Below are 26,667 nucleotides of genomic sequence, written 5' to 3'. Positions count from 1 at the left end.
TCATTTTATAACCTCCCTTTGTCATGTTTGACAAATGATAATGGGACATTGCTTTGCTTCATCTTGGTTTCACCTGTTTCAGAAATGTGCCGTGTATTCAGCCATCTTCCAGTTGGGGGTGAGGGGAGGAAGACAGGACAAAAGACACTATGCTGAAATACAGAATGGTGTGTGTGAACACACAGTAAATGAAAAAGGATGAATGAAGGAAAGTGACTGTAATTCCTAAACAGTTAAAGCAACAGTTTTTATTTTAAAATCCAGTGTGGTGGTAGAGAGAGGCAAATGTATCCAAAACATCATCAGTCATCTTCCAAAAACTTATGGGCCTAACTGTATGTAACAGAAATACTCCCCATTATCAATTTCTTCTTAATGTACCTGCGTTTGCACCACACGTATAGTCTAGAGAAACTGTGTGCACTTTATTTTTCTTTCAGCCCTGGAATCAAAAGGGAAGCAGAGGTCCAGTAACTCCTGTATCGCTGTGCCATCCTTCTTGCACAGCGGACATATTCATCCTAATAACCACACAAGGCCCATATAAGTTACATGTGCAAATGAACATTGAAAAACATCAGCAACAGCCACGATATCTAGCATCTAACGAAGCACTCTGCTGGATTCTGTGTCGACGCTGCTTGGCACACAGGGGCCTGCTGCTGCCAATGAGAAATAAAGGACACATTTAATTGAGTTTTTGGTGGTGCTGCTGAGAATATTGATGCTGTTTTTGCCAGGGAGAAAGTTGCACAATGATGAAAAGTCATTTGACTCGGAGTGTAAACTATGAAAGGCATGTGAGTCATGATGATTAAAGTTTAGAGAGCAAGCAAAAGAAAAGTCAGGATGGAAAATGTTATTCGGCCTTTCAGTCTCATGAAAATCATGTCCCATTTACACTCTACTCAGGTAAAGCGCTAGAGCAGGTTATTAATCAAATGCTGGTAAGTTGTACCAGATGGGACATGCACCACGCACGCACGCACAGTCTTTGCTCATTGCATAACACTGTCCTGTGGCCACACACTGGACTTTCTGCCTCACCACTGGAATGGTGCAGGTTTTTCGTGCTTACACCAGAATCGAGTGCCAAATACATGAAGAAGCTGCGCGTGACATTTCCTTAAAATAAAGTTTCCAACACCACCTCGAGGGGCGCGAGGGGCAAGCCAAACTTTTGCACAATGACATGCACGAGTTAAAAATATATGTTTACTTACGTGTCGTTGAGCAAGGCCGATGTTTGCACGAGAGCTGATGAGAGTATGACAGCAAACAGCTGAAGGACATGTGCCATGGCCGCAGAGGAGAGTCGGCGAGCAGCGACAGGAGCGGAGCGGACCGGACTGCACCGGAGGAAGAGGAGGACGGACTTACAACCCCAGGGCCCGGACCCAGAGAGGGAGAGAGAGAGAGAGACCGAGGGATGTGCGTGGTACCAAGTAGCTCTAAGAGAGGGGGTCTGCTACAGTGATTTGCTGTTTTTACCGCAAACACCGCCACCCCCTCCTTCCGAGTCACTCCCCCGAACCTCGTTGGACCTTTGCAGCCTCCTCCCTGTTCCCGAAAGACTCCCAAAGACTTCCCAAAAGTCTAATTACACGCACGCGCACACAGAGTCCTGCCTGCGGACAGTGTCTGCTGCTCGAGTTTCTGAAGAATTTCATTAAAGTCCAGTGGGGGCTGAGAAGAGAGTGGGTGGAGAGGTCTGATACAGTCGTGATGACCCTGCACTTTCAGCACCTGTTGGCCAATAACAGTCAACGGGCTTTGAAAACAACAAAGATAAGGCAGGGGCTCTGTGGACCTTAATTGTGTCCCCCAAACCCCGCAGCTATGGGTGGATATGTGAGCTTTTCAGAGCTCTAGCATTCAGTGTTTCCCCCTAAAAGTGCAGAAAAGCTCAAATGAAATGCAGAAATACAAATGTCTTCGTGCACTACCTTCACATGTAGGAGATATGAACTTTTCTCAAATGATGAGAGCAATATTAAGCCCAATCCAATGTTTACCACCAGCAAACTCTTTAATCCCACTCAACCTAATTGTTATGCCCTGTCTTGTTTGTTTGTTTGCTTGGCTGATAAGATCAGTGGCATCAGGTCACAGTTCAAGCCTGGAGCCTGTCAGCCTGCCTCAGTTCTGTTCTTTGAGTTTTATCTGATTTTCATGACAGATCTCCTTGATATCCGCATTTCTAACTGACATTGTTCCTAAAGCATTTCTACCTCCCACTGGGTTCTGACTAATGTCAGTCAGTCTGTGTCATTTTATTGCAAATCACTTTAAAACAGCGAGAGCTGTTCCCAGGCTGTTGAGGGAAACAATGTATTTGATATGCACTGGATTTATATAGCGCTTTTCAAGGCACCCAAAGCGCTTTACAATGACATTATTCATTCACGCTCACATTCACGCACTGGTGGAGGCAAGCTACTGTTGTAGCCACAGCTGCCCTGGGTCAGACTGACAGAAGCGAGGCTGCCATATCACGCCATCGGCCCCTCTGGCCAACACCAGTAGGCGGTAGGGTAAAGTGTCTTGCCCAAGGACACAACGACCAGGACAGAGAGGCCGGGGATCGAACCGGCGACCTTCCGGTTACAGGTGCCCTTCCCAACCCCCTGAGCCACGGTCGCCCCAAGAATGATAGCACAGAAACAACATTACTAATGTTATTCTTAATCACGTAGATAAAGGTGAAAATTTAATTTTAGATTTATTTGATTTATCGGCAGCCGTTGACACCATTACTCATGTCATTCTTATTGAGAAAATATGGATCTGTGCTGGTATGTCTGGAACTGTACTGAAACAGTTTTCACCAAACTTTCAGTTCAGTTTTATTTAAACAGCTCAAAAATCACAACAACAGTCGCCTCAAGGGGCTTTTTATTGTAAGGTAGACCCTCCAATAATACATACAGAGAAAAACCCAACAATCATATGACCCCCTATGAGCAAGCACTTTGGCGACAGTGGGAAGGAAAAACTCCCTTTTAACAGGAAGAAACCTCCAGCAGAACCAGGCTCAGGGAGGGGCGGGGCCATCTGCTGCGACCGGTTGGGGTGAGAGAAGGAAAACAGGATAAAGACATGCTGTGGAAGAGAGACAGAGGTTAATAACAGATATGATTCAGCAGAGAGGTCTATTAACACATAGTGAGTGAAGAAGAAACACCCAGTGCATCATGGGAGTCCCCCAGCAGCCTACACCTGGGGTGATTGTGGCTCAAGAGTTGGCAGTTCGTCTTGTAATTGGAAGGTTGCCGGTTTGAGCCCCGGCTCCGACAGTCTCGGTCGTTGTGTCCTTGGGCAAGACACTTCACCCGTTACCTACTGGTGGTGGTCAGAGGGTCCAGTGGCGCCAGTGTATAAGCATGTATAAGGAGAATAAGACAGGGCCCAGAATAGAGCCCTGAGGTATTCCACAAGTGAGTGTAGCTGGGGAAGAGTATTTGTTACCCAGCATCACAGAATATGTTCTGCTCTCTAGGTAAGAGGCAAACCATTTTAGAGCAGAGCCTTGAATGCCGACACGTCTTTAGACGGTTTAATAGGATTGTGTGGTCGACAGTGTCAAATGCTGCGCTCAGGTCTAAAAGGATTAAAACTGTACTTTTTTCAGAGTCAGCAGCTAGAAGCACATCATTGAACACCTTCAGTAGATCAGACTCTGTGCTGTGGAAGGCCCTGAAACCAGACTGATATTTGTCCAGAATATTATGCGTGTCTAAGAATGAGGATAATTGGTGGAGGACAATCTTCTCAAGAACCTTAGACAAAAAAGGCAGCTTAGAGATTGGTCTAAAATTGCCAAGAACTGACAGATCTAAACCAGGTTTTTTTTAGAAGCGGCTGGACAACAGCTTGTTTAAACAAGTCAGGAACAGTTCCATATGAGATCCCGCCATTTACAATAGCAAGGATGTTGGGGCCGACTGTCTTCAGCACATCTCTGAGAAATGGTGTAGGTAACATATCCAAGGGGCACGTAGTTGGTTTCATGTGCATTATTATATCAGTGAGAAGGGATAATGAAACCGGTTTAAATTCTGAAAAAAGGAATGAACATGTAGGTAGTTCAGAGGGGTCTTGGGATATGAGTGGGATATGTGCTTGGATATCATTAATTTTTTCAGTAAAGAATTTTTGAAAATCCTCAGACGTGTGTGAGGCAGTCTCAGATATGACTGATGTGGTGGGATGCAAGACAGAGTTGATTGTATTGAATAGAACTTTAGGATTACCAGACTTCTTGTTAATAATCATGGAGAAATAATTTGCTCTTTCTACCTTGATGGTGCGCTGATAGTTATTTAAACAATCTCTAAACACTTGATAAGAAACGTGGAGCTTATCTTTCTTCCATTTTCGTTCTGCTTTCCTGCATTCCTGCCTGACGGCACGAGTGACCTTATTTAGCCAAGGTTGAGTTTTAAATTTTTGCCGTCTACATTTTAAAGGAGCACTTGAGTCCATTATGTTGGTACAAGCACAGTTAAAACATGCAAGAAGCTCATCAGGATTATTGCTATGAGGAGAACTTTCATCAAAGGTGGCTAAAGGAGATGCAGCGAAGGCAGCTGAGAATTGGGGAGCAGTTTCAGGTGTTATAGGGCGTATAAGAGAGGGAGCCTGGATTTGTTTGGGGGATGAGTGAGGGGTGGGAATATTAAACAAAATGAAATTATGGTCAGACGGACACACATCAATCACTTCAACGCCGATCACTGAGAGCCCAGATGACAAGATGAGGTCAAGAGTGTGGCCCTGCTTGTGTGTAGGGCCGTTGACAGACTGGGTCAAGTTAAATGAGTCCAAGAGTTGTAAAAACTCCCTAACCAAAGGTTTAGAGGGGCAACACATATGGATATTGAAGTCACCAAGGATTAGAAGCCTATCAGTGGTTGGTAATGTCACAGATAGAAAATTCCTTAATGAAGTCTTTGTTAAGGTGAGGAGGCCTATAAACTAGAGCACAGAGTATAGGAGAGGATAGATCCAGCATAAACAGTTGCAGTTCAAAACTGGTGTAGACACTTCTGGGTAGCATTCTACATTTAAAGTGATCTCTGAAGACTGTTGGCAGGCCGCCTCCACGACGGCAGGTCCTAGGTGTGTTGAGGAAGTTACAGTTTTCAGGAGTCAGTTCCACAAAAGCAGCTAGATCATCAGTAGGTAGCCAAGTTTCAGTAATAAAGAGAAAGGCCGAGTAAAATAACCTCAGTTTGATCTGAATTAAGACGCAGAAAGTTAGCGGCCATCCAGGTCTTTATGTCTCTAAGACATTCCTGCAGTTTAACTAATTGGTGTGTGTTACCTGGCTTCATGGATAGATAGAGTTGTGTGTCATCTGCATAGCAGTGAAAATGTATACTATGCCTAAAAATGATACTGCCTAAGGGAAGCATGTATAGTGTAAACAGCATTGGTCCTAGCACTGAACCCTGTGGAACACCATAATTAACCTCAGTGGGTAATTTTTTCTCTAATGGTTAAAATGTTATTTGTGAAGAAGTTCATGAAGTCATTACTAGTTAACGTTAAAGGGATGGTTGGCTCAGTAGAGCTCTGACTGTTTGTCAGCCTGGCTACAGTGCTGAAGAGAAACCTGGGGTTGTTCTTATTTTCTTCAATCAGTGATGAATAGTAAGATGTTCTGGCTTTGCGGAGGGCTTTCTTATAAAGCAGCAAACTATTTCTCCAGGCTAAATGATGATCCTCTAAATTTGTGACACGCCATTTCCTCTCCAGCTTGCGAGTTATCTGCTTTAGGCTACGTGTTTGAGAATTATACCACGGAGTCAGGTACTTCTGATTTGAGGCCTTAGTTTTCACAGGAGCTACAGTATCCAGAGTCGCACGTAGTGAGGAGGTAAAATTATTAACAAGATAATCGACCTCTGTTGGAGTAGTAGTTCAGATAGCTGCTCTGCTCTATGTTGGTACAGGGCATTGAAGATGATAACAGTGGGTGGATTATATTCTTAAACTTAGTTACAGAACTTTCAGAAAGACATCTACTGTGATAAAGTCTACTCTCCACTGCTGTGTAATCAATTATTGTAAATGTTATCAGGAAATGATCAGACAGCAGAGGGTTTTCAGGAAACACTGTTAAATGTTCAGTTTCTATGCCATATGTTAAAACAAGATCTAGAGTGTGGTTAAAGTGGTGGGTGGGTTCTTTTACATTTTGAGAGAAGCCAATTGAGTCTAATAACAGATTAAAAGCTGTGTTGAGGCTGTCATTTTTAGCATCTACATGGATGTTAAAATCACCCACAATAATTATTTTATCTGAGCTGAGCACTAAATCAGATAAAAAGTCTGAGAAATCAGAGAGAAACTCTGTGTAAGGCCCAGGTGGACGATAGATGATAACAAGTAAGACTGGTTTCTGAGTTTTACAGCTGGGGTGGACGAGGCTAAGCATCAGGCTTTCAAATGAATTAGAAGTCTGTCTTGGTCTTTCGTTGATTAATAGACTGGTGTGAAAAATTGCTGCCACACGGCCCCCTTGGCCTGGCTCCCTGTTAAATCCAGAATTGAATTCAAAATCCTGCTCCTCACATACAAGGTCTTAAATAATCAGGCCCCATCTTATCTTAATGACCTTGTAGTACCATATCACCCTATTAGAGCACTTCGCTCTCACACTGCAGGCCTACTTGTTGTTCCTAGAGTATTTAAAAGTAGAATGGGAGGCAGAGCCTTCAGTTTTCAGGCCCCTCTTCTGTGGAACCAGCTTCCAGTTTGGATTCAGGAGACAGACACTATCTCTACTTTCAAGATTAGGCTTCAAACTTTCCTTTTTGCTAAAGCATATAGTTAGGGCTGGACCAGGTGACCCTGAATCCTCCCTTAGTTATGCTGCGATAGACGTAGGCTGCCGGGGATTCCCATGATGCATTGAGTTTTTCCTTTCCAGTCACCTTTCTCACTCACTATGTGTTAATAGACCTCTCTGCATCGAATCATATCTGTTATTAATCTCTGTCTCTCTTCCACAGCATGTCTTTATCCTGTTTTCCTTCTCTCACCCCAACCAGTCGCAGCAGATGGCCTCGCCCCTCCCTGAGCCTGGTTCTGCTGGAGGTTTCTTCCTGTTAAAAGGGAGTTTTTCCTTCCCACTGTCGCCAAAGTGCTTGCTCATAGGGGGTCATATGATTGTTGGGTTTTTCTCTGTATGTATTATTGTAGGATCTACTGTACAATATAAAGCGCCTTGAGGTGACTGTTGTTGTGATTTGGTGCTATATAAATTTCTAGAAATGAGAGCTGCTCCATCCAAAGTGGGATGGATGCCGTCTGTCCTAACAAGACCAGGTTTCCTCCAGAAAGTTTCCCACATATCTATGAAGCCCAGATCGTTTTTTGGACACCACTCAGACAGACGGCAATTTAAGGAGAACATGCGGCTAAATATGTCACTCCTGGTCTGCTTGGGGAGGCGAACAGAGAAAACTACAGAGTAGCTATGGGTTTTTCAAGAGGACAAAGCTGAGTCTCCAATTCAGTGATCCTGGCCTCCAGAGCTGCAAATAGGCTACATTTATTACAAGTATCATTACTGCTAAAGGAGGCCGAGGAGTAACTAAACATCTGACACAATGAGCAGGAAAGTGCAGGAGGGACAGGTGAAGAGGCCATGCTGCTAGCAAGTCAGCTACGAGCTAAGCTAAGCTAAGCTAAGCTAAGCTAAGCTAGCAAATCCCTAAAGCCACAGTGTATATAATAAACTGATCTGATATTTACTTTAGAATTCATATGGACAAGTGCATGTGATCATCTGTGACCCTCATATGCAGGGTGCCATCTCATTTGTCCAGTTTTGTTGTTCTTTGTATACTGCTGAAAAAAGAAGAAGAAAGAAACACTAGCATCAGTTCATTGCAACTTATGGATTATTGATCTGGTCAGTTAACAGAGGAGGGTGTTAATCCATTTCAGCTGCACTGTGTTAATGAAATTAACAAAAGGGGTACTAGAGGGGCAACAATGAGACAACCCCAAAGGTTTGCTGTGTTTTCCAGCACAGTCTGAAGATCATGGAGGAGATTCCAGGAGATAGACAGTTACTCTATGAGAGCCTTACGGTGCGTTCACACCGAACGCGATAGAGGCGGCCAGAGCGTCAGGTTTACATGTAAAGTCAATGGAAAGAGCGCGATGACACGCGATTGCGCGCCTGGCGAAAATTCGGAAGCAGATTTGCGTCGCGAAAACGCCTGAAACGCGCGTCAGTGTAGCGCGTGGGGCGCGTTTGACCAGCGAAGAAAACCACGCGTGTCAGATTGTGTGTTGCATTTTGTGCACACGCGCGTATCGCGCCAACCGCTCGAGTTGGAAAATCTGAACTCTGGCGTCAAATCGCGCCGTGACAACCAATCAGGACGCTGGTGACGTGGCTCTGACCTAGGTACTGACGCCTACTGTCCCGCTATTTTCCCACTGATGTACAAATACCTTTCCGCCAACAAGATAATGTGTTTATTCAGAGGACATCTGCAGGAGAAAGTGGAAGAGCCTCAGGGACACATATAATAAGGAGAAGAGGACAGAGAAGGAGAAGAGGAGTGGGTCTGCAGCAGGATCGGGAAGAGATGGAAGTTCTTGGCGGTCATGGGGTTTCTGGACCCCTTCCTCACCCCGCTGGGAGACTAGCGGCAATATGGTGCGGACCGTGGAGAACTTCCCCCGAGGACCAGGGACAGCCCGAGAGGCAGCAGGGGAGTGTCAGTCAGAAGGACAAGGTTTACAGTGAATTAATGTAGGCAGTTAATTTATGCGTGTTGTCATATAGGAATATATTTTGTTTATTAATAAAACAGTATACAGTGGTCCCGCTGTTCACCCGTCACATTTCGCTGATTTTTGTTATTGCACCGTACAGCTTTCAACAATGCGCATTGCATTCTGCAGCCTGATTGACAAATCTCCTCCGTGCTGTGTCTCCTGCGCTTGTCAAATTTATCATGTTTTGTTTTTATAACCATCATGTCCAATAGATAAAACAGCACAAAACACCCATAACTATGACCCTCATTCGAAATAGACACCTGCACCCATGAGGGAAAAAGGCGCACGAAAGTGGCAGGCAGATGAAGACAAAACACGGCATAATAATACTTTTACGTTTTGCAATCTACAAAGGTTTGCACTTTGAGAATCAACTTGTGAGAACTGTGACTAATGTTCATGTGTGTGGGGAAAAAAGTGTATAGAGTGCGTGGCGAGGGGCTAGTTATTCTGACAACCCCTGCTGCAATAAATGAGGGACCACTGTATATACTTTCTCTATGATTATTGTATTCAACCTGTTAACATTTAATATTGTCTCGATAGAACCAACTGATTCTGCAGCAGAGCATCCCCCGTTGCTTCTCCTTGCTCCCCAGTCCCTGAGCTCCTGCTGCTGCACCCACAGGTATGCAATTATAGCATCAGATGTACAGCAGCACTGATAGCTTTTTACTCGGTGGGATTCCCTTGTGATCACCTTTACTAAATATCTACAACTAATCTGATTATATCCTGTTTTTTTGTTGTTTTTTTTCAATGTTGAAATTAAAATCTAGTAGCAGCCTTCTCATTTCTTTGTGTTTTGTGCTGTTTTACAGGCCCAGAGAGGAGGACAGCTCCGAGGCAGATGAGGGACGGGTCCCAGGACGGTCCATCGGCGGTGGAGCTGGCCATCCTGGTGTCCCTGAAGAGGCCACGCCAGTCTGCAATGGAGCATTTCCTCCTCAGCCTTGTTCCTGCTCTGGAGAGCAGCTGGGTCCTTTTTATTCCTGTCTCTCTGTAAATACTTATATTTTATATATTTATGTTTAATGTTTTTCTGTTTGTGAATTTTAATATTATTTCAAATAAATTTTTATAATGACTAATGTCTCAGTTCTACTACACAGCAAATGTTGGCACACGACTTGACACGTAGAATTTATTTCATATTACACTAATGACAGAATATACTAATACAGTGGGATGCAAAGGTTTGGGCAACCTTGTTAATAGCCATTGTTTTCCTGTATAAATCATTGGTTGTTACAATAAAAAATGTCAGTTAAATATATCATACAGGAGACACACACAGTGATATTTGAGAAGTGAAAAGAAGTTTACTGGATTTACAAAAAGTGTGCAATAATTGTTTAAACAAAATCAAGCAGGTGCATAAATTTGGGCACCACAAAAAAAGAAATGAAATAAATATTTAGTGTATATCAATGTGTGTGTCTCCTATGTGATATATTATGGAGGACCACAAGAGCCACGCGCATCGAAATAAAAAATTCGGTGCTTAATTTTAATAAACTGCATTTCAAAATCCTTTTTCGAATTCCACTTTAATAAAAACATTTTCGAATTGCACTTTAATAAACTGCATTTCAAAAAACATTTTCGAATTCCACTTTAATAAACTGCATTTCAAAAAACATTTTCGAATTCCACTTTAATAAACTGCATTTCAAAAACCTTTTTCGAATTCCACTTTAATAAACTGCATTTCAAAATCCATTTCCCTTTCCTGTTCGCTCAGGGATTAACATGTGGATTAGCAGTTGGATTAGCAGTTGGATTAACAACTTCATTTTAAAAATCCTGCTGCTATTCAAATTAGCCACACCGTGGGATGTAAGGAGCTCTCTGATTGGTTGGTCAGACACAGGCTGTCTGCCAGCCTGGATTTTTCTAGCTCATAGCTTCGCCCTGCTACGCTGCGTGTGTGCCTGTACAAAGGCCGTTCAGCCTCGGGATTTACACTCGGCTCGACACGGATATGTGAAGAATGAAGGAGCCTGCAGCGAAACGGAGAGCCAACCTCTGACTGAGTGCCCGTTTACTCAGTCTGACCACCTGTTGAAGGTAACGTGCTAACATGGCTAACGCTAGCATCACCCCACGTAGCCCCGTTATTTTAAGGTCATTTTAGCTTATGAAAATTTTACGTCGCAGCTGTACGAGCTCGCTGCGTGTTTTGTAAGCTGCTGTGCTCTTCACAAATAAAGCTGGAAGCAGCTCAGACTGTTAGAACCAGCACTGAGCCCTGTTACATTTATACGGTGTTAGAGCAATGGCTGCAACCTACAGCCTTTAAACTAGTGATTACAATGCTGACAGTAAACTCGTCAGTCCAGATGTTACCACATTACTTTGTGATACTTAGAGTTAAAACAACTGAGACAGGCTGATTAAAATAACAGCTGTCAGTTCTCTCATTCCTTATATCAAGACTGGAGATCACACTACTGATTTCAGTTCATTTAATATGTGAGAGCACAGATTCATTCTCAACTGGACATAAATGATGATCAAAGGTTGCATATATGATGAATTCATCAAATCCCAGCCTCTAAGCATTCACTGAACCTACAGTATCTACACCTGTGTGGCAAATGTGTGGTAAAGATACAGATAATGAAGTTTAATTATTAATACAATATACATCATGAAAAACAAAAGCTGAAATTGATTCAGTTTAGTACTTTTCTCTGTATGCTCTGTGATTATAAATGCCTTAAATTCTGTGATATATATACTGTAAATGATTTTCACAGAGGTCTTAAAGTACTTAAATCACTGCTGATAGTCTGGTTGTTTATATTTTCATGTTTTTGTGTCTGTAGGGCTGTTTGATGACGATTTGGACTCCTCTGGGAGATGAGGACACACCCACATCTGTTCCATACTGCAGCCATGGATGGTGTTACGGCTCTGAGTCAGCTTTGGGCCATCAGACGCACACACTGGAAAACCAGCGCCTGTACTTCATGCACGAGAGACGGCCTCAGTGATGTAGGTTCATGAGCGAGTTCAAACATTTCTGGCCTCTTATCACTTAGATTTCTTAAATCTTAAAAGTGAATGCATTTAAAGCAGGAACTGCACACCTAGCCAGCAGAAGTTTGGCAGCATGAGTACTGTAAAGTTTTGTAGGGCCCTTGTTAAAAATTCCACAAGCACCACACCACAATTTGTCATATACAGTTCCATTTTGTACAGTACATTGTTGAAATTATAAACTATATATTCTAGTTATCCACTTGTCAGTAATTTTTGAGTAAATGGATGTCACTGATAAATCAGTGGTGATTCATCTGCAAATGTTTTTAACAAACTTTGTTTTTTGTAGAATTCATCAGCAGCTGTGAAGAGATGTATTTGAATATCTTCTGGTTCCACTTTTCTTAACCTGGAAGCTGAGGATGGCTGATTCCTGACAAGGACACACACCTCAGCGCTTATCATGGGTGTTACATCCTCTGTGCCGCAATTCCAGAGAAAACGAGAGAGCAACAACCACTCATTAAGACCAGCCAGAAATCTGTCACTTTCTGGCAGCTGTGAAAATTTCCAATAAGAAAGTTTGCATTCTTAGAACAATGCTGGATCATGTGTGATGTGTCATTATATGAGGATAATTACATTTTGACTTAATTCTGCTCAATTAAGTGTTTTGTTCGTTGATCCAATATGGCAGCTTTTATTGTGCTCCAAGTTAAAACTCATTGTCCTCATGAGCACAGCATCTAACAACTCTCCTTAAAAAGTCGATTGACTTTAACTGGACACAATGGTTTCCAGTGGAGATACATTCATCACTCATCCGTGACACTGGAGAAGTCACCTGGATGAGTGATAAAACAATTTTCCATGGAAAATCCAGAGGAACTAAACTTTGTTGTTGTTTCTTTGGGCTCAATTTCAGCTCTAGCAGCATCTCTCAGAAGAAAACCGTTTTGCAAATAATCAGATAAAAAGATTGTTGAACTAGGTGGTATTCTCTGGAGTTTAAGACCAAAACTGAACTCAAACAGTGAATTGACATTAGACTGGAATTCATAAGATGAATAGAAATACTGCTGAAGCTGAATGATTCATTCATGTATATATATATATGACTTTTTTTCCCCCCCAATTCACCAGGTCTGTAAAGTTCAGTATGACTGTGGTACATGATACAAAAGAATAAATACAGAAGAATAAAAACTTTGTGAATAACTTTACTCTTCTTAAAAATAACTCATAAAACAAGTAAAAGTACAAATGTGTACAAGTTAGAGACTTCCTCAGTAAGTTTACACTCTTTTGGAGTGATTTTAATTGTGTGTTAAAGAGAAAGAGATTAGGAGGTAAAGTAGAGGATGCAGAGTCAATCATCACTGAGGCCGTCTCTCCTGCATGAAGTACAGGCGCTGGTTTTCCAGTGTGTGCGTCTGATGGCCCAAAGCTGACTCAGAGCTGTAACACCATCCATGGCTGCAGTATGGAACAGATGTGGGTGTGTCCTCATCTCCCAGAGGAGTCCAAATCGTCATCAAACAGCCCTACAGACACAAAAACATGAAAATATAAACAACCAGACTATCAGCAGTGATTTAAGTACTTTAAGACCTCTGTGAAAATCATTTACAGTATATATATCACAGAATTTAAGGCATTTATAATCACAGAGCATACAGAGAAAAGTACTAAACTGAATCAATTTCAGCTTTTGTTTTTCATGATGTATATTGTATTAATAATTAAACTTCATTATCTGTATCTTTACCACACATTTGCCACACAGGTGTAGATACTGTAGGTTCAGTGAATGCTTAGAGGCTGGGATTTGATGAATTCATCATATATGCAACCTTTGATCATCATTTATGTCCAGTTGAGAATGAATCTGTGCTCTCACATATTAAATGAACTGAAATCAGTAGTGTGATCTCCAGTCTTGATATAAGGAATGAGAGAACTGACAGCTGTTATTTTAATCAGCCTGTCTCAGTTGTTTTAACTCTAAGTACCATAGAGTAATGTGGTAACATCTGGACTGACGAGTTTACTGTCAGCATTGTAATCACTAGTTTAAAGGCTGTAGGTTGCAGCCATTGCTCTAACACCGTATAAATGTAACAGGGCTCAGTGCTGGTTCTAACAGTCTGAGCTGCTTCCAGCTTTATTTGTGAAGAGCACAGCAGCTTACAAAACACGCAGCGAGCTCGTACAGCTGCGACGTAAAATTTTCATAAGCTAAAATGACCTTAAAATAACGGGGCTACGTGGGGTGATGCTAGCGTTAGCCATGTTAGCACGTTACCTTCAACAGGTGGTCAGACTGAGTAAACGGGCACTCAGTCAGAGGTTGGCTCTCCGTTTCGCTGCAGGCTCCCTTCATTCTTCACATATCCGTGTCGAGCCGAGTGTAAATCCCGAGGCTGAACGGCCTTTGTACAGGCACACACGCGTAGCAGGGCGAAGCTATGAGCTAGAAAAATCCAGGCTGGCAGACAGCCTGTGTCTGACCAACCAATCAGAGAGCTCCTTACATCCCACGGTGTGGCTAATTTGAATAGCAGCAGGATTTTTAAAATGAAGTTGTTAATCCAACTGCTAATCCAACTGCTAATCCACATGTTAATCCCTGAGCGAACAGGAAAGGGAAATGGATTTTGAAATGCAGTTTATTAAAGTGGAATTCGAAAAAGGTTTTTGAAATGCAGTTTATTAAAGTGCAATTCGAAAATGTTTTTTGAAATGCAGTTTATTAAAGTGCAATTCGAAAATGTTTTTATTAAAGTGGAATTCGAAAAAGGATTTTGAAATGCAGTTTATTAAAATTAAGCACCGAATTTTTTATTTCGATGCGCGTGGCTCTTGTGGTCCTCCATAATATATGGGGTGCCTTTGTCTGGACGTGCTTCCCATCCAGAGCTCCACAGCAGAGAGGGAGGTTCCAGCACTCCTGGAATCCCTCTGTGATGGACCGCCAGTCTCCAGGTGAAAGCACAGCCATGAAGTCATCCACTAGACAGTCCCAGATGGCCGTCGCTACCCTCGGGGGTGATCTGGCACACCGTGGACACACCGACTCTGAAACTGAACGCGATGGTCCTGAAGGAGTCCCCGGTGGCAAGGAACCTGGACAAAAGTGTTCAAAATTAGTATTATGTGTACTGCAGTTACAAAATACATTATTCAAATTCCAAAATACTTTTGTGATGTCAGATTTAAATTACAAAACATAAATCTTACATAAAACATTTTCTAATTATAAGGATAATTACATAACATATATTAGATATAATATAAAACAGTCAGTTGTGTTTTGTTTTAACTTTACCATATCATAATTTGATTGGTAGCAACTTTTACCACTACAGTGAGCCAATCACTCATAATTCCTAAACATGTAAATCAGGCAGGAATGAAGTAAGACATTAATAGAAATAAAGAGTTGTATGTTGACATGTAGCCCTTTCCTTGCTTAAATCATTAATATTTTGAAAAATTAATCTGTGATAAGACATAGCTTATCAAGATAGAACCATATAACTAAAGATGAACCAAACTGTTCACAATTTTATCTACCTCTCAGTTTAAAGAAAGGCTGGTGACCCCTGTTATAGAGTCTGACAGCTGCGAGGATTACATACAAATATTCATCTATACCAGAATTAAACCAGGTGTAAATAAGGAGTGAGTATCACTACAAAGATTAACCCACAGTGGTCCTTGTACCAGTTTGATATCAGCAAACACAGAGAGCATACACTGATAGACACCACAGCCATGCTATCATTGCTAACACTGATAACAGCATAAATTGAATTAAATCGGGACTTGATGAGACCTTTCAAGCATCACTAGAAATATTATAAACAGTCGTCTCCATACCACAGTTTGCTATCAGTAAACACCGACGGCATTCACTGTTAGCACACCACAGCCATGCTAGCAGTGTATAAACGATAGTTTAGCATATATTAGCACATGTATCAATAAAGGACTACCGTATTAAAGACTTTTACTAACCTCAGGCAGATGGACAGGCGCTCTGCAGGTGGGATTGAGCGCCTGTAGTTGGTGTCTAGGCGGGCGATCCTGGGACCGACGCGGGACAGCAGGTCCTCAAACTGGCCGAGTGAAAGACGGTGATATCGCTGAAATCGGCTGTCATCCAGGCGCAGCTCCTGGAGCAAGTGGTGAAACTCACCAAACTGCTCACGCCTCTGGAGGACCTGATGGACCCAGGTACGGCGAGGACGTCCTTAACGCCGCTGCTCTGCTCTCCACAGTAAATAGAGAAGAGAGACTCTCTCTTCAAACGCTAGCTCGACAGCTGCCATCTAGCAAAGATACTGTCTGGCACAACTTCCTCCCACATCCCTCCCACATTTCCGGTTCACGCATATTTTGACGCGCGATGGATTTTTCTTGGACACGCGTTGAGGTGCTGTCAGGGGAAAATCCCCCAAATAGAAAGCTGCCAAGGTAAACAGAAACACAGTGAGACAATATAATCAATTACATGTACATGGGTGAACGTGTCGAGAGACAGTCACACAGTACACTTCTTTTTGCAGGTTATATAGGCATGCGGTTATCACAACAGAGCGGAGGCAGTCTCCGCTTATTCTCAGAATATAGATTGCTTAACTGACAAATGCATATCTTGCTAAAACATTCTGTCCATACTATACTAAACGTCTGCTTAAGAGGAGCTTTCCGTTCTTCTTTACACAGGAACTTGTCTTCACAGGCATTTGATAAAGCATAGACAAGGCTTCATGTTTATCAGGGTGAATCGTCATTCAGAGTTTACACAATTACAAGCAAAGCATATTTGAAGAATAAACAAAATCTTTTCACATTTCCCTCCTGTTGTTTAACTTTCACACTAGTTAAAACACCATTGGTTTATTATCTGTGCATGATTTCTTGCAGCGCATTTTTAAACAGCACGTCATACATTGGTGTATCACAGCATTTCAGTGTCAGGGGGATCATCATCATCTTCGTCCATGGGCAGTGTCAGGTATGCCTGCACATGAACTGCAACAACTTTATTAATCATTGATTGTACACATGGCAAAATACAAGAAGTAAAACAACAGAGTAGGAGTAGAAGAACTCCTACAAAAACCAGTCCTTTTATTAAAAGAGATTTCCAGGAACCACTCAACAGCCGGGTAAGCCAATCTTCAGTGTTCGTGACATAGTCCTGTTGCTGAGCGTCCCTGAGTTGTTTCAGCGTGCGTAAGGCGTCGGTCATGTTGGAAGAGTGAACATTATCTGGAATGTACGTACAGCATGTGTTGTTAAAGAGTATACAGAGTCCTCCTTTCTCAGCCAGAATCATGTCCAGTGCGACTCGGTGTTGCATCACAGTTATGCGCAGGGCATCAATCTCTTCATTTTGTTGATTGTTGATTTTGCACGAGGCATTCAGGAACAGTCCAAAGCGGTAGTCCAAAGTTTCAATTCTTAACATGTTCTTTCCGGTGCCCACCCATGGAAACAGTGAGTGGAGGACCTTTTGTCCGGTGGTCCAAAGCTTAAATTCCTCTGGCACATCACTGCCATAGATGGGGTCATGTGGTTGCATTGCGGAGACGTCTCGTCGTCGTCTTGTAGTCTGAGAGCTATTTACAGCTGACATCCTGAAGGTGTGGTCTGAAATGAAGATTGGGGCACAGGTGCCCGTCCATCCGGGTGGCAGTATGAAGTAGGCACGTTGTCCACACAGCCAGGCCATTCCCTGCACCCAGTAGGTGCCGTTGCTGTGACGTGTTGACGTGTTTACAGGTGCGCCCTCTCCATTGGCTGCGGTTCGGTTACAGTTGGTGGTGTTGCCTAGGGGTCTGTTACCGTTGTCTTGTCGGTAGCACATGGAGTGGTTCTTCCCTGGGGTTTGGTCCAAGAACACTGGGAAGTGAATGGACGTGTTCCGTTTCGTCACGTTGAAGTTGATCCAGAAGAGCTGGTCACACGTTCCGTTGTCAAGTCCAGCGTTTTCGACGGTGGTTATCTCGTATTGGGGTGGTCCCTGGAAGATACTAAAAAGGTTAAGCGAATAGATGATAGAGCTTGTCTCATTAATGATGATTTTCTCATGTTGATAGCCAATGCCCGCGAAGCTGGCAGCGCACTTGGCTTGTGTTTTATTCATGTAGTTTCCATAAAAGGTGGAAATGTCGAGGTGCATGGCATGTGGGAGCAGACGTAACATGCAGTGTTATTAGGCTCTCCCTTAGTTCTGTCGTGTACGTAGCGGTACCAGGCATTGTTCATCCATGGATGGATATGGTCTTGCGTCATGTCACGGAGGTGTGAGTTGTCGTGTGTCCATCTCGTCTGTAGGTGGTGCTGTTTGTCTTCTTTATTGTCCTCGAAAAGCGCGAGGAGTCCTGCTAGGAGCAGGAGGACAGCTGCTAGGACAGCGAGTGTCTTCATGACAACCAAACACACCTAGGTCCTCAGGTGAGTAGACTACTGGCAAGAAGCAGAGGGCGGGATATACCCAATCAGCCCTCCCTTCACCAGTCAGATCACCTGAGGGTAGGGGTGCCGGAGTCTATGAGTCTGGGCTGTCACTCACTTTCTTGCAGTGGCTTTGGTGAATCCAAGATGGTCTTTCTGCTATCTTACAGGCAGTTGGTGTTGTGATAAGCACTTGGTATGGGCCTTCCCAGCGGGGCGAGCTCCAATTCTTTCTGTGGAGAACTCGGATCAGGACCCAGTCACCTGGTTTCAACCTGCAAGATACTGGAGAGTTGTTTAGAACAATCTCTTTATTTTCAAGTAATTTCAAGTTGTGAGTTTCTGAGAACTTTGTGTCAGTCTCATCCACATTTTTACCAGGCCTATACACTCAGGCCATGGTCTCCCTGTTTCTTCCATGCATTTTCTCAGTCTCTGTTTTATTTCCTAGTGCTTCAGAGACCTTACTGATTACTTCATTGACAAAATGTGTCCCATTGTCTGATCTTATCAGAGTGGGGATGCCATATATTGAAATAAAATGGTTGCACAAACATTTTGCTACTGGCATCTGCTTTTTTTTTACTGGATAGATTTCTGGCCATTTTGAGATCACGTCTATGATCACTAGAGCGTATTTTGAGCCTTGGCATTCATTTAGCTCAATAAAATCCATGTGGATTGTGTGAAAAGGATGAGGTGGTGTGGGAAAATGACCTCTCTTTGGTCTAAGATTCCCTTGTACATTGTGTTTTTGGCAAATCATGCATGTTCTTACAAATTCTTTTGCTGAAGTTTCGAAATTTAGAGTGTAAAAGTGTTTTGGAGATTATATCTCCTATCCCTCCTGTTGACGCATGGAGAGTAACTCCATGTGTCACTAAGGCTGCTGTTTTGTGTAGAGATTTTGGAAGTATTGGTTTTCTTTCACAAATCATCAAGTCATCTCTTAGTTGCACTCCGCATTTCAGCCATTTCTTTTGCTCAGCTGTGGGAGCTGCTTTTTGTTCATCCTTTGTCAGTTTTAGTTTGCATCACACTTCTTAGTTAAAAGAATGTGAAAATCATTAGATTTATTAGATAGGTTTGTATTATCCTATATTGCTGATTTACTGTGAGTGAGTTACACTGTTTCATGACATTTCATACTGCCGAGTTATGAAGAGAATATTGTATTCAGAGAGTAGGGGCCTCTCTCTCTTTTTTTTTTTCCTTTGTGATAGTAAAGAGAACAGAGCACATGCCACGGGAGCGTCACCCCCACCCTTGGTGGAAGCAGAAAAACAGGGAGCCAAGGTCATAACTCAGGCTCACAAAGAGTCAGAAAGAATGTGAATACTTAGTTTTGTGGCTGTGGCGCATTCTGTATAGCTTCTTTTCTTTGTTTAGTAGCTTTCTGCCTTCACCTGAGGGTGTGCCCTAAGCATGTGACTTCAGGTCTCCATAATTGGAGTTTATTTAAAGATAAATAAGATGATTTCATATATTGCTCGCAGATCATGCACTAGACGATATGTTGCAGTATTAGCCTGCTTCAACACTTAAACAAAACATCACTCTTTGTTTTATTATTATTATTATTATTATTATTATTATTATTATTATTATTATTATTATTATTATTATTATCCTGTCTCAAAACAGAAAATGAAATTGTAGTTGTTCTTGGCTGAGAAACACAAAACCTCTCTTTTTTTTTTCCAAAACAAGAAACTAAGTTTTAATCTCTCAGCCTTGTCACATAAAACAAAACAGACAACCCAGCCCTCAGCTGGCTCTGGACTTATCATCATCAAGGACACAAAAGGAAAAAGAAAAAGCTGCTGCCAGAAACAGAGCAGAAGTGTGAGGAAAAACTGAGCTCACAGACAGCTGCATGTGTGACCTTTAATATGCAGCTTCTGCTCTAAAAACAAATAAAAATAAAAAAATGTGTAACTTGCTCATCAGCTTGGTAGTGTCCACATATTTAATTCATTTTATTCAGCTTCTCAAACCTGTAGCTTTAGCTGTTGTATACAGGGTTTGGCTTATTAGTTGTTAGTATAGGTTTGCTCTTCATCTTAACAAAGTCTCATCTAAGATGACAGGTTTACAAGCAGGTCAAGTGTCTCTATGCACCTGATTAGTGTAGTTATTTCCTTATTTTCTTCATCTCCTATATCATTGTACTGAGTTTGAGCAAACCTTAAGCTTGAATCAGACTACTTTTAACAATCTTCCACCTCACATCATAACTGACTGAGGTGCCCCTTCCTATTAATAGTATGTCATTATTAATGTTATCATTGTATTGTTTTTCCTTTTTATAACAGCAATAGTATATCACAATACACTACTTTACTACTAATATACAATAGTATATTAGTTTATATTTTATTATGTATCCATCACGGGTCTGTGTGAATCTGCAGCTTCACACCTTCCCAAGCTGGAGACATTTTCCTTGGCTGAACAATGACACAGCCTTAATATACCTTATGCATCTCTCTTTTTATTTGATATATTTTGTGTGAATTATCTGGTTTCACGCATTCTATTCATTCAGCTTGGTTGTCTTCCCAATTTTGTTTCATTGCTTTAATTTAAGTTAACCTTAATTTAACCTTTTGTTTATTCCACTTCATTCCTCTTTCCATGCTTTAAAATATTACAACTCTTGTGTATGCTTTGATTTTTTTTTAGCTTCCTTTTCAGTATTTATTTCTGCTTGGAGGGTTTCTTATAATTTAGTTAATGCATTTTCCTCCCACGTGGGACATTTAGTTTTCTTTGGATTTCTCCATCTATATGCACTAATTTGTCCGCGCCTGGACATTTCTTTTTCTAGCCACTGCTCGTCAGCAGTGAGTTTTGTTGCTTTATTTCCCATTTTCTTATTTGTTTTATATGTTTATTTCTACTTATTTTATTTATTTCTTTATGTATTTAGCGCTTAGTATACACACACACACCTGCGGCGCTTTCACTGGCACGAGAACAGAGAGAGGTGGCTGACACGCCTTCTACTTTCAAGCTATTCTTGAAAGCGGTGTCACCTTTATGTGATAAAACACGACCTTCCTCTCAGTTCACCAGTACTTCAGCGACCAACAGTAAACAAATCAGTGGAATAGTTCAGCCTCCTTATTGTGCTGTAAAATCAACTTATTCCACCAAAAAATAGACAATAAAAGACAGACAGTTTCAACGCGCGTTCACGCTACCAGCTTCCTTAAAGCGAGCGTAGTGCTTCCAGCCACTGTGGGCGAGCTAGGCCTATTTTACCCTTTCGGGGAGCTACCAATCACTTATGACGAGCTCAATCTTTATTTTAGTGCTTCCAACCCTCTCATGGCGAGCTGACTACCAGTCCTCAAGACGAGCTTAATGCTTCCAGTCTCTCTTGGACGAGTCTATTTCTTTTAAGTTTCGTTTGCGTTTTTTGCGCAAACCTTTATTATCTCAAAGTAGTCTGTCTTACCTTGGCGCTGGTTTCTTCAGATGCACCTGATCAGCCCCGACGGTGCGGACCGCTTGTAAAACGTTGACCAAGACCGAATTCACGCTCTTGGGTTTTATCACACACCTAGTGCGTGAGCTGCCGGCAGACTTCAACGTGGGCTTCTCGCACCGACGGGACCTGGTGAGGCGCCTCTTATGGGAGCTGCTTTAAATAGGCCGTCCCATCCGGCTTCGAAGGACCAAGAAATGTCAGGGGAAAATCCCCCAAATAGAAAGCTGCCAAGGTAAACAGAAACACAGTGAGACAATATAATCAATTACATGTACATGGGTGAACGTGTCGAGAGACAGTCACACAGTACACTTCTTTTTGCAGGTTATATAGGCATGCGGTTATCACAACAGAGCGGAGGCAGTCTCCGCTTATTCTCAGAATATAGATTGCTTAACAGACAAATGCATATCTTGCTAAACATTCTGTCCATACTATACTAAACGTCTGCTTAAGAGGAGCTTTCCGTTCTTCTTTACACAGGAACTTGTCTTCACAGGCATTTGATAAGCATAGGCAAGGTTTCATGTTTATCAGGGTGAATCGTCATTCAGAGTTTACACAATTACAAGCAAAGCATATTTGAAGAATAAACAAAATCTTTTCACAGGTGCGAATGTGCACGCGTCAAATTAGGGGCGTTTGGGGCGTTTTCGCTCGCGCCTATCGCGTTCGGTGTGAACACACCGTTAGAGAGAGAGGTCCTTAACCATCAGCAGGACCAGTATCTGCACCTTTGTGTAAGGAGGAACGGGACCAGCACTGCCAGAGACACAAAATGACCTCCAGCGGGACATTTGGACATTTAGCATTTGCCATAGAATACCTGAGATGTCGTATCCACCACAGGTGTCCTGTGGTTTTATTGCTTTTATGTCTTTTGTCTAGTCTCGTCTAACTCAAACCCTCAAAGAGTCTCTCAGTCTTGTTCTCTAAAACCTAAAGAATTATGGATTTGATCAAGTGGTCCTGTAATGAAATTGACACCTTCTTCTTGACGAGAAACCTGGGCTTGGGAGAGCCCGATTGTCCTGCTGAGACGTTTGCTCCCGGATACTCGATGGTCGGTTGAGTCGTGAGTCTGGCGACAGTCTTGATGGAGGACATTGGACGACATCTACAAATTCGGAACCGCGATAAAAGAGTTTTGGCTGATCGGAGATGGCTTGAACCTGGCTTATCGAAGAACAAGAAGCAGCTACAGCTGTTCAAAACTCCACAAGGCTGGCCGAGATGATTGATGATGGGCAGTGCTGTGAGTACTCAGACTGTGTTTATTGAACGCATATGGGCAAGATCTTGGAGAAGCTCACTGCTCTGCAACGGGATTTGAGATAACTGGTGACCAGTGACGGACATTAGACCAACTGTAAAAATTGGATGCAGTTGTTTGCACTAAACCCAAACATTCACCATCTTCACTCATGCGGCTATCCCACTGGCGCCAGCTGAAGACCTACCAAGATCGAAGCTGAGTGGAACAACAAAAATTCTTCCATGATAACAGGACTGCTGTCAGAACTCTTTATCCCTCCTTGGTCCACTGGAGACTGTTGACCTTTGCTTAACCGGGCGTGGTGACACTTTCTCTCAGCTGAACACGGGATACACACACACGCATGCATGCATGTACACACACATGTAAGCTGATACTGATACGCCCCTACCATCACCCTCCTTTCCCTGAACCCAACGCCTCCCATCCGATGTGGACACCGGATCAGGTGGAGGCACAATCGAAGATTGCAGCGGTCCCAGATCCAGCTGTACACACTGGAATACTCTCCCCTGTTGCTTGTCTGTGTTTTATTTTATTATGGTGCGATGATATCTGTGCATTTGTTGTAAAGCACATCTCCTCACTTCACCAGATGCACCTTTTTTAGTTCTCTCACCTTTGATTGGGTGTGGTGCTTGCCCTTAATTGCAACGGTAAACGGACTGATTCTTATACAGCGCTTTTCTACTCTCCCGGAGTACTCAAAGCGCTCTATACAACATGCCTCATTCACCCCCACTCATACAAGCACTTCTAAACTCAAGTGCAAACTAAACTACGTTTACACACATTCATGCTCCGATGAACGCATCAGAGGGCAACTTGGGGTTAGTATCTTGCCCAAGGATATTTGGCATGCAGACTGGGGAAGCCAAGGATCGAACCACCAACCCTCCGATCAGTAGCTGATCTGCTCTACCACCTGAGCCGCAGCCACCCCAAAGGTTACAGCACCTGGTACTCCCAGGGAGTCTCCCATCCAAGTACTAACCAAGCCCAACCCTGCTTAGCTTCCGAGATCAGACGAGAGCGGGCGTGCTCAGGGTGGTATGGCCGTAAGATATTGCACTCACCTGTCACACGTTATATAAGGACTGCATTCACTTTAGCTCACTCTTTCTTCACTCCCACACGGGGCGGCAGTGGAGGTGAGGTTCTGTTTGGGTCTTTTGATTTCATGGATTGTTTAAGGTAATGAGTAACTTAAATCTCTCTGTTTTCTTTCAGCATTAGCAGTCCATGTGTGTCTTTCCTTATTGATTCTGAGAATAAAAGGAGAACCCTGTAAATGATTGATGACTGCTTATTCTCATTCTAATCGAATGAGCCCATGATGGTGACGATTCAAACTCTGAGCCTTCCTTCCTTCATAACATGGTCCTTTGAGCCAGAGCAGTGTTATCATCATAGATTCACAGCAGACATTAACTGAAGGTTTGAGACGTTCCAGTTGTGATAGTCGACCTCCTGCCCACCTGCAGCAGTATGTCGTTCAGTACCCTGGAGCTAGAAGTAGAAGTGCTAGATGTAATACAGAGAGTCAAACTGAATGCCAGCACATTGACACAGACACACATGGGCTGCAGGATCCTGACCAAGGAGGAGAAAGCCATTCACAGACATGTCCTGTGCCTTTACCCACTAACCAAGATGAGGTTATGAGGGAACTCCTGACGATGATGAGGGAGATTAGGCAATTTATGATTCATTCATCTCCTTCCCATTCTCGCAGCTCCTCCAGATCTTCAATTCGCACTGTCTCATCTGATGGAATCAAATCCTCTGTATGTAGTTTACGAGCCAGTCCTCAAAAACATCAGCTACATGAGCAGTTCCCAGTGATTGATCCAGCAACCTGTCAATCACCCTTTCAGCCCCCACAGATTAGCCGTCAGTCTGGTACAGTTCCGTCTGCCAGCCCTCCTTTACCTAATTCAACAATATTAGATGCTGCAGTCCCTTCTAGTGGTTTGCCTAGACCAGTCCTTGCTACACAAGATGAGACTCCTTTTGATTTCCTGGCCTTATCACTGCAGGATCCCCACCAGATCCCATGTGTTCAACCTGCTGTTCCTCTAGCTGAAGACCCCGTTCAACCTCTCATTTGCATATCTGACCACAAGCATCACCCTTCTCTAGAGCAGCAACCAGCTACATCTGATGGCTTACATGAACAGAAACCTTTGGTACCTTTTACTGCTAGCTCGGGTCACTCCTGTAGCACTAGAACACGTCTATAAGCTTGAAGGTCCTTCATTTCAAGAGAAGAGAGTAGAGAAGACGAAATGCAGTACAGGATGTTACAGATGGCCTTTACAAACCTTCTTGATCCTCATGAGACAGAGCACTTCAAATATCATGTCCTTCTTGATCATCTGAAGGTAGACCAAGCTAAACGATTAGCTCTTGCCTTATCCTATGCTCCTGACCAATACACTCAAGCCATCAAAGCCCTTGATGAACGTTATGGGCAACCAAGGCAGCTAGCATTGAAAGAGCTAAAGAATATACTGGAGCCAAAGGAGTTTGCAAAGAAAAGCGTCTGGACTTCTTTGAGTTGCGGTACAGTGCAGCGAGGAATGCCCAGACCTCTACATTGGAGAGACCAAACAGCCACTTCACAAGCGCATGGCACAACATAGAAGAGCCACCTCCACAGGACAAGACTCAGCAGTCCACCTGCATCTTAAGGACAAAGGTCACTCTTTCGAGGATGCCAATGTTCACATATTGGACAGAGAGGACAGATGGTTTGAAAGAGGAGTGAAAGAGGCCATCTATGTCCACTGTGAGCGACCATCTTTGAACAGAGGCGGTGGTTTACGACACCAACTGTCTGCCATCTATAATCCAGTTTTGAGTTCCCTCCCCAGACGCCTTAACGCCCACTCACATCCTGGGCCATCTGACCTCAGGAATTCACATGATAGGGTGGGGCCAGGTTTCACAATGAGCTCACCCGAAACCCTGGCTGATTAGGTCCCACACCCACTTTCACACCTTGGCGCATGTGATTAGAGGATCACCAGGGGGTCCTTTGTCCCTCTTTGGGGGGATACTCCCACTGGGTTTAAATCTGGGACTCTCGGCCATTTGACCTTAGAACTGAAGAAGCTTCTCGGATGAGAGGTGAAACGTCTTCAAGCAACTCAAAGAAGTCCAGACGCTTTTCTTTGCAAACTCCTTTGACTACGATGACCTGGATGACTGAGAACCTTCACAGACATACTGGAGCTCCCTCCCATCAGAGCAGGTGATGGTCAGTCTTGATAACTTTGCTCTTCGTGTACAGGCCTTAGTTGGTTTGCTTAGCACTATGGGAGATCAAGGACGTGCAGAACTAGATTGTGGCTCCCATGTTGATTGCTTGTTAGCGAAGTTGCCTGCAGAGCATTTCAGTCGCTTTAAACGGCATGTCTACAGGGAACAGGCAGAAATGACTTTGTTCTCATCCTGGTTGCAAATGGAGTGCAAGTGTCAACCAAGAAAGGACAGTCCTGTTTCATCCTTCAACCAGCCACGACCTGCCCGTATGTACACCTCTCCACTGACAACAATATTACATGGGGCAAATACATCTGATGATCCTGTACAGGCAGCACAACCCATAACAACTAAGGCAACATGT

At 43.1% G+C, this 26,667-nt stretch overlaps 1 protein-coding gene and 1 pseudogene across 1 annotated transcript in view; both read right to left on the bottom strand.

The window, feature by feature from the left end:
- Positions 1-1,645, bottom strand: part of LOC116329948 (alpha-2-macroglobulin) — a 58,336-nt gene extending 56,691 nt beyond the window's left edge. The window contains exon 1 of the mRNA XM_031752093.2: positions 1,224-1,645. Within this exon, the coding sequence (XP_031607953.2) occupies positions 1,224-1,300 (77 nt within the window). The 5' untranslated portion in view covers positions 1,301-1,645. The remainder of the gene's footprint in view (positions 1-1,223) is intronic.
- A 22,336-nt stretch (positions 1,646-23,981) lies between these two features.
- On the bottom strand, positions 23,982-24,100 carry LOC116314014 (annotated as a pseudogene).
- Positions 24,101-26,667: the final 2,567 nt, after the last annotated feature.

The sequence above is a fragment of the Oreochromis aureus genome, linkage group 14 (assembly GCF_013358895.1).
Source record: "Oreochromis aureus strain Israel breed Guangdong linkage group 14, ZZ_aureus, whole genome shotgun sequence".
NCBI lineage: Eukaryota > Metazoa > Chordata > Actinopteri > Cichliformes > Cichlidae > Oreochromis > Oreochromis aureus.
Note: the sequence above shows the minus strand (reverse complement) of the source record. Positions and strands in the feature narration are given on the sequence as shown.